At 25.5% G+C, this 11,944-nt stretch overlaps 2 protein-coding genes across 2 annotated transcripts; both read right to left on the bottom strand.

Moving 5' to 3' along the window:
* Positions 1-728: 728 nt before the first annotated feature.
* Positions 729-4,103, bottom strand: OCT59_010003 (uncharacterized protein; the record flags this gene model as incomplete). The annotated part of the gene is made up of 9 exons (XM_066132735.1): positions 729-982; positions 1,037-1,110; positions 1,187-1,370; positions 1,454-1,500; positions 1,575-1,732; positions 1,807-2,550; positions 2,624-3,043; positions 3,116-3,379; positions 3,444-4,103. 9 exons carry the CDS (start codon positions 4,101-4,103, stop codon positions 729-731), a joined length of 2,805 nt encoding a protein of 934 aa, XP_066000351.1.
* A 59-nt stretch (positions 4,104-4,162) lies between these two features.
* OCT59_010002 (uncharacterized protein) lies at positions 4,163-4,456 on the bottom strand (the record flags this gene model as incomplete). The annotated part of the gene is made up of 1 exon (XM_066132734.1): positions 4,163-4,456. The coding sequence occupies one exon, from the start codon at positions 4,454-4,456 to the stop codon at positions 4,163-4,165; it is 294 nt and encodes a 97-aa protein (XP_066000350.1).
* Positions 4,457-11,944: the final 7,488 nt, after the last annotated feature.

Raw genomic sequence — 11,944 nt, 5'->3', positions numbered from 1 at the left:
ACTACCATTCGATTCGTCTTGATGAGCTGATTCCAATGAGCTATAGATCGTCTTGATTAGATCAGTAGATAGCGAGATATTCTTAAATTACTATAATTATTCAAATTTAAGAGCGTAAACTTTTGTAATATTACGTTTTTAGTGTAATATTTCGAAATTTTACACCACCTTCGAAATATTACACTAAATTACGCCTAAACAAATTTCCTGATGTACTGTTTAATTTTTAAGTTCAAAGTCCGATTGATAATACTAAATTCAAAACTCAATTATAAATCATTTTTATAAATTATAATTTAAAAATTAAGCAGTATTAAGGAAAATATTCATGAATTTTTCTTAATACTACTTAATTCTAATTTAACTAATTTAGTATTAAGGTTTTAATTTAAAAATTAAGCAGTATCAAGGAAAATTCTTGCGAATTTTTCTTAATACTGCTTAATTGCCGATCTGTATATAATGGGTAGAAATTAACATAGTGAAACGTGGGGCTATTAATGTAGATCACCACTAATTTCATCATTTTGCACTAACCAAAAAATTTGACACATTCGTTACTAAAAGTAGTTATTAAATTACATCATTTATCACATGTCCGAAAAGCCACAAAAATAATAAAAAGTTTTTTTTTCGTTTTATTTTAAAAAGTTTTATATAAGGGAACGGCAGATTTCATAGTACTTTTCAACATATAATGAGATTCAAAAAATTCAAAATATTTAAATTTAGCCTCTTTTTTGCCGCTTGCTGGCTCTATTGTGAGTAGTATTCGTAATTAAACTACTTTCTTCAAGTGCACATTGCTCCAATGCTTTTTCGGACATTTCTTTTTTAGAGGAGGCACTATACCTTCCTATCCATCCCTTTATTGTTTTTACTTCTGGAATATCTTCAACGCTAAGTTCATTTTCATGTGCTAACTCTTTCAAACTTTCATGCATTTTTTCAGCAGTGTATCGGTCTTTTGGATTGAGATTACCTGCATGAAAATAAGCCTGCAAGTATTATATAACTTTCTTGCTTATGCGTTTACCTCCTCCTTTATTACCCATTTTTTGATTTTCTTTTAATGCCCAGCCAGGTTTCAGTGGAAATTCTGTATCAACCCTATCAATATTTGAATTGTTAGTATTTTTATTTTTATTTATTTATTTTTTTATAAAATATAGAAATTCAAACTTACCCCATTTGATTTGATATTGGAGTTGGTGAATTTTGCATTTCGTCACGTTCAAGTGATTTTTGCATACCTTTTTTCATTGACAATAATGTTAACCATGGTGTTTTTGGCTTTGTTGGTGTTGTATATTCAGGATTAGGACGATTTATTTCACCACAAAATGTATTTATGTCAGCAGGTGAAAATTCTGTCCATTTTCCAATATTTGGAAGCGATTTTGCTCTAACATATCCTGCAGCCTCCTCAGTTATTGGCCAATCCCACACAAACCATTTGGAGATGCCAGGTATGGTTTAGTTTTTTTATAATTAGTGTTGCTATATTTGAGAAATAAAGAATAATGACGTGATTGTAAGGAATTCCAACAAATTTAGTAATATAATATTCATACCATGATTTTTCTAAAACCATGTTTTCATTATTTTTATTCCGATTAGGTTCAATTTGAGCAACTGAAGTTCCACTCAATTCTTCTATTGCTCTTTCAATATCTTGACCTGATGTAAGTTCACAACCAATTCGAACATATCGTTTTATTGCATGAGCAATCTTTTTTATTTACAAAAATAAATATTTTGAATAAAAAAAAAAAAATATGAAAAACCAAACAACAGCTAACATACCGTTGCATGGTGTGAATCTACAGTGGTTTTGGCTTCACCAGATTCCAAAAATATCCACCCACGTACCTCAACTCCATACCAATCATACCAATGACTTACAATAGCCATGAGCTCAGAATTATGATAATGGCCACCATTATCAGAAATGATTTTAATCCAACGTGGACGAGGACTTATGGTATTAAATACAGCTTCAAAACAAGATGTCGTAAACCAGGCATCTTGTTTCGTATCACAAGACCAATGGTCATATGCTTGGACATCCATTTTTTCATTGTTTTTTTTTTGAAAAATAAGAGTTGTGTGAAGTGTCCAGCCTCTTTTGCCGAAAAATTCGCTTTTTGTTTCTCTTGCTGTTGCTGGAAGAATACGCATTTTGTAATCAACTACTATGATAGCTCCATGATCATCTAATTCATCTAACACTGCATTGAACTGTGCACTCAAATATTTTTTTCGTGTTTGATGAGCCAGGTAGCAGGTGAGTTTTTCCTGATATTCTGAAAGTAATGTATTATATGAATGTCCTAATAAATGCGACAAAGTTGCAAAAACTTCAAAAAGTTTGTCACATGCTGCACAACGTGAAAAGTGTTGCTCTACACATTCGCCAAATGCATGCAGTAAACAGTGATTTATACAATCCACGTGTTTTGTTGTGCCATTATCGTGTACTAATAATTCGTTTTCATAATTTTTTTTTAAGTGACGGCGAAGCATTTCCAATTGAGTTATCAATTCATTCTAAAATAATACTGTTTATAATTAGAATTTTTATGAAACAAGTATAATATAAGGTAATTCAATGTTTTTTTACCTTCGTTTTCGTATTTGTAATATTATTTGATACTAATTTGATCAAATCTTCAAATGGTTGATAAGCATAATCATTACAAATAAGACAAAGTCCTCCCAAGTCGTCACGATATTTGAATCTTCCATTTTGCAAACGAGCCATAAAGGAAGTTCGTTTCATTCCATCAGGATATATAGCTGAGAATCTTTCCCATAATGCACTTTTTTGATCTTTAAGATAGAGAACGGGTAATTGTGTTTTTTTGTCAATATGATATGAACTCATATTCACGTTTGCTTTATCAGCAAAAAATAATTCAAATTCTCTTTCTTTAACTTCAGCCATTCGTTTACGAACAATAATAGGTTTATCAAGAGCCTTACAACCTGGACCATTTTTATGATGATATTCACGAGCAGCGTGAACTGTTTTTGGCGAAACCTAAGTGAGATTTTGTATTTAGTCATATTTTTTATTTAGTATGTATTATTATACAATTATAATTTATCATACCTGTAAATTTTTCATCAATTCTTCATAAGTGAAATTCTCCGCAACTATTGATAAAATTCGAATTTTTCCACTTGAACCATTAGGATTGGCATCAAGACTTTCACATAATGAATACCAAAAAACATTTGCAGTGTCTTTACAATTTTCAAATTCGTCATTTCTAATTGTTGAATTTAGCGTAGTATTCAAAAATCCATTTGAAAACAAATTGGATATTGTTTCAATATCACCTTTAGGATCCTTAGCACGACTCCAAAATTCCATCTATAGGATATTTTGTAATTAGATAATAAATAAATAATGTAATATTTCTTATAATAATACTTACATCAGATACGTCCCTTTCAAATGGAGTAATATTTTTACATCCAATTGCTTCAAGCATTACTCTCCATGCCCGAAGCTCACGCATGTTAATTTCATGATTATCATTATAAAAATCACGAATAAAGCTTTTTATTTCAATAATAGTACTTTTTTGATTATACCAACGATTTAAAATACGATACCAAAGTTCATCATCTCCGGGTACATGTTTTTTTAGATATAATTTGAACATGTATTGCATAATTCTTTTATTATTCCAATCATCAAGAGTGCAAGTCTTAGAAAATAGTCTTTCATATCGTTCTTTAAATTTAAACTGCACGAGTGGATGATTAATTCCAAAAAGATCGATCCCATCACAATTTCGTAATAATTGGGTTTGATTCCAAACTGAAGAAGCTGTTATGTCTTGAAATTGTTTTACCATTTCACCATTTTGAAAAATACTAATTGAAAATAATCCTCCCTCAATTTTCTGCCATATCACACTTTGTTTTTGTTTATATTTATACGTAAAACTAGCTGCAAACCCTTCGTAATTATTATTATCTGGAATAGATGCTATAAAAATTGTAATATTATATAAACAAATTGTAAAAGGACGAAAATCCACATCATTGAGCATTTGTTGAATCATATAAGAATCATGAAAACCTAACATTGTTGCTCCTGGATATTTTGTTTTATTTTTATTACCAAATACGCGTCCATAAATGGTGTTTATAGCAGAGTAGAACTAAAACAAACTCCACTATTAATTCCTTCTCCTTCACAAATAAAACCTGGTGTATTTGGATTTTCTAAGTTGCGAACTATTCTAATAATGAAGTGTTTTTGATTGAGTTTTAAAGCAACTTGAAAGCCGAGTCTTATTGGAATAGCATAGGTATTAGAATCTTGAATTTGGGAGTCAGAATAATACCACCAATCTCGTGAAAAAGGGCCATAATGAAGTTCTGGCACCAGGTTACCAATAGCAACAAGTTTTCCAGGAGTAAAGTGTCCTTTTGACATTTTTGAAAATGGGGAACGCGAGATTCAGAACGTATTCGTTTTTAATTATAAATCATAGCCCCGCAATAGTTACACAAAATTTCTACCCATCACATGAGGATCAGCAATTAATTCTAATTTAACTAATTTAGTATTAAGGCTTTAATTTAAAAATTAAGCAGTATCAAGGAAAATTCTTGCGAATTTTTCTTAATACTGCTTAATTCTAATTTAACTAATTTAGTATTAAGGCTTTAATTTAAAAATTAAGCAGTATCAAGGAAAATTCTTGCGAATTTTTCTTAATACTGCTTAATTCTAATTTAACTAATTTAGTATTAAGACTTTAATTTAAAAATTAAGCAGTATCAAGGAAAATTCTTGCGAATTTTTCTTAATACTGCTTAATTCTAATTTAACTAATTTAGTATTAAGGCTTTAATTTAAAAATTAAGCAATATCAAGGAAAATTCTTGCGAATTTTTCTTAATACTGCTTAATTCTAATTTAACTAATTTAGTATTAAGGGCTTTAATTTAAAAATTAAGCAGTATCAAGGAAAATTCTTGCGAATTTTTCTTAATACTGCTTAATTCTAATTTAACTAATTTAGTATTAAGGCTTTAATTTAAAAATTAAGCAGTATCAAGGAAAATTCTTGCAAATTTTTCTTAATACTGCTTATATCTGCCAATTCGTGAAATTAGCCAAACATAAAAATTTGCACATTTTAACAAGAATTATGGGTTCGATTCCCATGACCACGGAAATAAAAGAATTTTACTGCAGACGCTACAACCAATAGCGTGAAGGTACAGGGATTAGTGTAGTTGGACTGCATCATGGTGAATTAGTGTGTACAGTTAGGCTTATGTTTCACAAGCTTAAATTGTATATGTTACATAATCAGATGATCTAAATCTATCAAAAAATAAAAAAAAAAATTTTTTAACATTTATTCAAAAATAACAACGGCAACTACTTTCTTTTTCAATCACTTTTCAATTACTTTTCAATCAGATTTTTGTTAGGTGACTTAGAAAAGTTTATAGGCATATATAGCAGGTTTTTTTTAATCAGTAAGTAAGAAAACAAATATTAATAATTTTTATTAATAAGAAAAATCTTTTTTCATTTATTTTTAACCTTATTTCCTTCTTTTTTTTAGTAAAAATATATACAAAATAAAAATGTGAGTTATGATTTAGAGTTTTTGAGATGTTTTTTTTTGTTTTTTACTATACTAATTTTATTCTACTTGTTAATTACTTTTTAAAATTGATTTTATTAATTTATTCAATTTAAAACAGAAATGGCAAATAAAAACTTGTTAAGTAAAGTAAAAAGAGCCCAATAATACCTGTAAAGATCATCATTTGGTAAGAATTATAATTTTAAAAATTTTTGTGTCAGAGTTTTATTCAATTAACAAAATCGTTAATATCTCAGCGTACATGTATGCTAAATACATATATTTATATTCATATGAAAGCCCAGAATCTACTTTACCTGAACGAAAAAAAATTATTCAAATCGAATTACTAGATGTGAAGATATTAACAATCAAGGTCAAAGGTTAAAAATAAATATATTGAACGTAATTATTCAGCAACTTGTGATCCAATTCATGTGATATTTGGTTTATGGATAGCTCTTGATTACCTCTTTCTAATGAATATAAATTCATTCATCTAGCACACATACACATTAAGTTATTCAACATTTTGTCATGACAATTATATTTAAATTTTTTAATTTTAATGATATTATTAAAAAAAATCAAAAAATAATATAATCAAATCAATTTTATTTATATCAGCGGTGTGAATCTATCATTTTCATGTAACTTGTATTTGCATTTTCTTAATAAAGTTAGTTTTTTGAATATAAAAACTTAATTCCATAAATCAGCCCATATGTTAATTCTAATTTAATTAATTTAGTAGTATTAAGGCTTTAATTTAAAAATTAAGCAGTATCAAGGAAAATTCTTGCGAATTTTTCTTAATACTGCTTAATTCTAAAGCTTTAATTTAAAAATTAAGCAGTATCAAAGAAAATTCTCACAAATTTTTCTTAATTCTAATTTAGCTAATTTAGTATTAAGGCTTTAATTTAAAAATTAAGCAGTATTAAGAAAAATTTTTACAAATTTTCTTATTAAAAAAAAAGAACTTTTAAATTACTAATTAAACTTTAAAAACAATCTGTATGATTTAAATTTTAAAAAAAATACTTTATATTTAACCAATTAAAATTCAGCTGATCGCCGATCACATGCATTAATAATACGTTATTGTTTATTTTTTGTTTATTTTTTCAAAAATATTCTTTTTTCTTCTTTTTTTTTAGAAAAAAAAAGACAATAAAAATGAATACCAAAATTATTTTAACATATAATAATAAAAATTAAATAAAAAACTTATTTTGATAATATATAATATATATATTTCGTACCAAACTACTAATTATACAAAAAGTGATATGCACGTATATCAATTAACAATTACTTTCACTAATATCTCTCTGGAATTGTAATGGTGAATTTTAACAATATTAATTAAACAACTATATGTACACCGTTTTATGTTTTTATTTTTGTATTAATATTATATGTTAACATATATTAATTATATTTTTTTTTTTACTTTTATGTATTTTATTTAATTTTTTTAATATATTACTAACATTACTACTATCGTTTTATTACTTTTTTATATCTAACTAATATATTAATAATATTACTAACTTTTTATTATTTCTTTTTATATTTAAAATAATGATAATATTACTAATTAAATTTCTTTTTTTTACTAACCTTTTATTATTCCTTTTTTATATTTAAAATAATGATAATATTACTAATTAAATTTCTTTTTTTTTACTAACCTTTTATTATTCTTTTTTTATATTTAAAATAATGATAATATTACTAATTAAATTTCTTTTTTTTTTTGTTTATATTTTGCTAATATTATTTTTTTTACAAATAGTATATTATTTTATACTAGTTTTTTATTTATATTATTTATAAAAAAATATTTGTATATTTAATATTATTTAATAAAAATTTTATTGATTATAAATGCATTTTAAATTCTGTTTGCAAATATAAAATATACGATTTAATTGAATAATATATACTATTTATCAGTACAAAATATGCAGTTTAAACTGGAAAAAAGTACTGTTTATCAGTATAAAATATACGGTTTATCCTGGAAAAGTATACTGTTCGCAATATAAAATATAAAACAATATACTGTTTATTGGTATAAAACATACGGTTTTTCTACTGTTTACAAGTATAAAACATACGGTTTTTCTATTGTTTACAAGTATAAAACATACGGGTAAAACTGGAAAAATATACTGTATGCAAACCGTATATATGATACGGTGTGCAGAATACCGAATATATACAGTATGTGAAAATACTGTAATTATATGGTAATAATACTATAAATATACTGTTCGCAAAATACGAAAATACAGTATACTAACCGTATATATATTTTTTATAGGGATTGAATTCGATAACTTTTTATTAAATCAAAAAAGTTTCAAAATTTTCTTTAAAAAAATGTTTTTTAACGTTAAAAAACGTTTTTTTATACTTTGTAAAAAAATTGGTTCTGGCGTAAATACCGTTTCCCTAAGTGAAGTTTTGAAATTTTTTTAAAACTTTCTTATAAAAAAACGTTTTTAACAATAAAAAACGTTTTTTAATATTTTTTTTGCAGGAAATCGGTTTCGGCGTGGATACTGTTTTCCAGGTAAAGTTTTGAAGAATTTTCGAAACTTTCTTCAAAAAATACGTTTTATACTAAAAAACGTCTTTTTTATTGTATTTTTTGTTTAGAAAATTGATTCTGACGTGGATACCATTTTCCAGGTAAAGTTTTAAAAGATTTTCAAAACTTTCTTATAAAAAAAACATTTTTTAACAGTAAAAAACGTTTTTTTTATTTATTTTTGTAGGAAATTGGTTCCGGCGTGGATACCGTTTTTCTAGGTAAAGTTTCAAAAAATTTTGAAACTTTCTTAAAAAAAAATGTTTTTTTTTGTTTTTTTTTGCAAAGAAAATCGGTTCTGACGTGGATACCGATATTCTAGGTAAGTTTTGAAACTCTTTCAAAACTTTCTTTTAAAAAAATGTTTTTACTGTAAAAAACGTTTTTTTTTGTTTTTTTTGCAAAGAAAATCGGTTCCAGCATGGATACCAATATTCTAGGTAAGTTTCGAAACTCTTTCAAAACTTTCTTTTAAAAAAAACGTTTTTAATGTAAAAACGTTTTTTTTTGTTTTTTTTTGCAAAAAATCGATTCCGGCATGGATACCGATATTCCAGATAAGTTTCGAAATAAAAATTTAAAACTTTATAAAAAAACGTTTTTTAATATTAAAAACGTTTCTAACATTTTTTTTCATTTTTGTATAGGAAATCGGCTCCAACGTGGATGCCGATATTCCAGGTAAATTTTGAAACCAAAGTTTCGAAACTTCTTTAAAAAAAAACATTTATTTTAACATTTTTTTTTATATTTAATTATAGGGATATCAGTTTCAGCATAGATACTGAATCCCAAAGATAAGTTTTGAAAAAAGAATTTTGAAACTTTCTTTAATAAAAATGTTTTTATACTAAAAACATTTTTTTTTTATTATTTTTTATATAGGAATATCAGTTCCAGCAGGACCCCGCTTACTTCTAATAGAGGTCTCCGAAAATATAAGGTAAAATTTATATTAAAAAAAAATTTTAGGTCTCTTAATAGATAAAGGTAAAATTATATATATGACAAATAAAGGTCTCTGGATATGTAAGGTAAAGTTAAAATAGGTTTCCGGTTTTATAAGGTAAAATCAAATATAAGTTTACAAATGTTTCAGTAAATAATAAGGTAAAATTGTATATAAAATTTAATATTTACCTTATATATACTAATTTGAAATATTGTACAACAATTATTACAATATTTGGTAATATACGTTTTATAATTTTTTCTCAAAATAAAAAATTTATTCTCTTCTTTATACTTGTAAAAACCATTTTATATTTTTAATTTTATTTGCATTAGCACTATCTTTTTGAAAATTATTACAAAAATTAGCTTTTAAAATATAAAAATTCGTACAGCAATTAGCAACTTCAGAATTTAATTTCAGTACTTTGGTTAAATCAAATCATATTTTACTATTTAAGAAAGTTGTTTAGTAAGATTGAACTACTTATATTTGAATTTTTATAGCAGTTGGAGTAATATTTATTGCATACGAGCATTTTTTTATTTTAATATTAACTTAAAATTTACGTTTTTTGTTTATTAAATTCGGAGCGTAATTTGGGCATTTTAGTCAAATGAAATCACCTTTTTAAGCTTAAGTAATATTGTTCGGCGAGATCGAAACTACCTGAATATTAATTTTCATAAGAATCAGTTTAATATTTACGGAATACGAGCAATTTTCGCACTTTTAATTTTTTTTTATTTTCCCGATCAGTGATTATAGGGCGTAATTTGGGCACTTTGGTCAAATGAAATCACTTTTTCATGCTTATGTAAAGTTGTTCGGCAAGGTCGAAAATATTTAGATAAATATTTTCATAGCAGTTGGATTAATACTTATAGAGTACGAGCATTTTTCATAATAATACCAATTACGAATTTATTTTTTTTAAAAAAAAATTAATTAGATTTTTTTAAAGAAAGTAAGTGAATAATAGTTTCGAAGTAAAGTTAAAGATGTGTGTCTTTAAGATTTTTTTTATAGTATTTTTGTAATTCAAAGTACTTTTTTTACTAATAAAAGTTATTTATCTTTAAAGAATAAGAATTAAACTTAGTAAAAATAAAAAATTTTTAAAATTTATTGTAATGATTATAAAATATTTTGTTTATTTAATATTTAAAAAAATTTAGGTTTCTGAAAATCTAAGGTAAAATTTAATATAATTTTAAAAGGTCACTATATATATATGGTAAAATTATGAGATAAGAAAGGTTGGTAAAATTACTAGTAAATCTGAAATTTTGCCCGGAGACCTTTATTAGAAGTAAGCGGGGTCCTGTTCCAGCGTGAATACTGAATCCCAAAGGCAAGTTTTGAACAATTTCGAAACTTTAATAAAAAAATGTTAATTTTAACGTTTTTTTTATTTTTTTTGTAAGGATATCAGTTCCGGCGTGAATACTAAATCCCATTGGTTAGTTTCAAAAAAGAATTCAAAACTATTAAAAAAAACATTATATTAACATTTTTTTTATTTTCTTTTGTAGAGAATCAGTTTTACCATTTCTCCAGATAATGTTTTGATAGATTTTTGAAACTTACTTAAAAAAAACGTTTTTAGCTAAAAAATGATTTTTTTATATTTTTTTTATAAAAAATCAGTTCCGGTATGAATACCGATATTTCAGGTAAAGTTTCAAAAAATTTTCGAAACTTCATTTTTTTTATTAAAAGAAATGGTTGACCAACCATTTCTTTACTTTTTTTGTAGGTTTCCCCTTCAGATTTTATCAGATCAGGTAAATTTCTTTCAAACCCAATTTTTTTATTTAAAAAATAAGTTATTGGCCGTTTTCTCCTTTTTTGGTAGTTTTCTTCAGACTTTTATCAGGTTAGATGAGGATTATGGGTGGATGATGAATGGTGGATAGTAAATGGTGTATATAAATGATAGATAGATAATAATTTAATATGCAATTTTTAATGAAACGAATTAATAAAATTTAATCAATAAATTGTTATTATAAAAATTAAAATCAGCTAAATGTACAAAAATCGGTAATAATTATTAGGTTTATTAACAATCGTCAATTTGATTTTACCGATTTGTTGCCAATTTTATTGATCGATTTGTTGACAAGTGGCAGGCGTTACGGTGCAAATCGTTTATAAAATTAGTTACCGATTTTTTTAGTACTGATTGGCTAAGGTCGGACCAAATTTCGTCCAACATTCGGCAATTTAAAATTTTGCTGAAATGGACTATTCCGACCAGTAAGTTGGCTTGTAAATACATGTTAAATCAAAAATTATTAGATTCCAAAAAGGACTATTTAAGTTATTTTAGCTTTCAGCTGTTTCTTTAAATCCAAATTTCCCAAAATCTCATTACTTCAGGTGGGTACTTCTGAACTCAAAATAGAAAGTAGTTAGTAAATATATAAAGAATATTATTACGTTTAATACATATCATTCCATGAGCTTTCTGGAGAACATTATCTATACTATGAACAGAAAGTTATGAAACTTTCACCCACTTTTAACGGCTTAGAGTAAAATAAAAAGTTAATAAATCTGTTGAGTAAGTTAAGTTGCAATTTCAAGTTACGCATTACTATTATCGTACTGATAGTGTCTCAATATTTCTGTTGTTCTTCATCAACAAGAACATTATTTAAAAAGATAAGAAACCGTTTTCACCATATAGATTTTTATTTATCTAATGAACCTTGAACTAATTTAAGGTGAAGTTTCATTGCTTTAAAAAAACCCAAG

This window comes from Rhizophagus irregularis, chromosome 18, assembly GCF_026210795.1.
Source record: "Rhizophagus irregularis chromosome 18, complete sequence".
NCBI classification, from domain to species: Eukaryota; Fungi; Glomeromycota; class Glomeromycetes; order Glomerales; family Glomeraceae; genus Rhizophagus; species Rhizophagus irregularis.
This window is presented reverse-complemented; position numbering and strand designations above follow the sequence as displayed.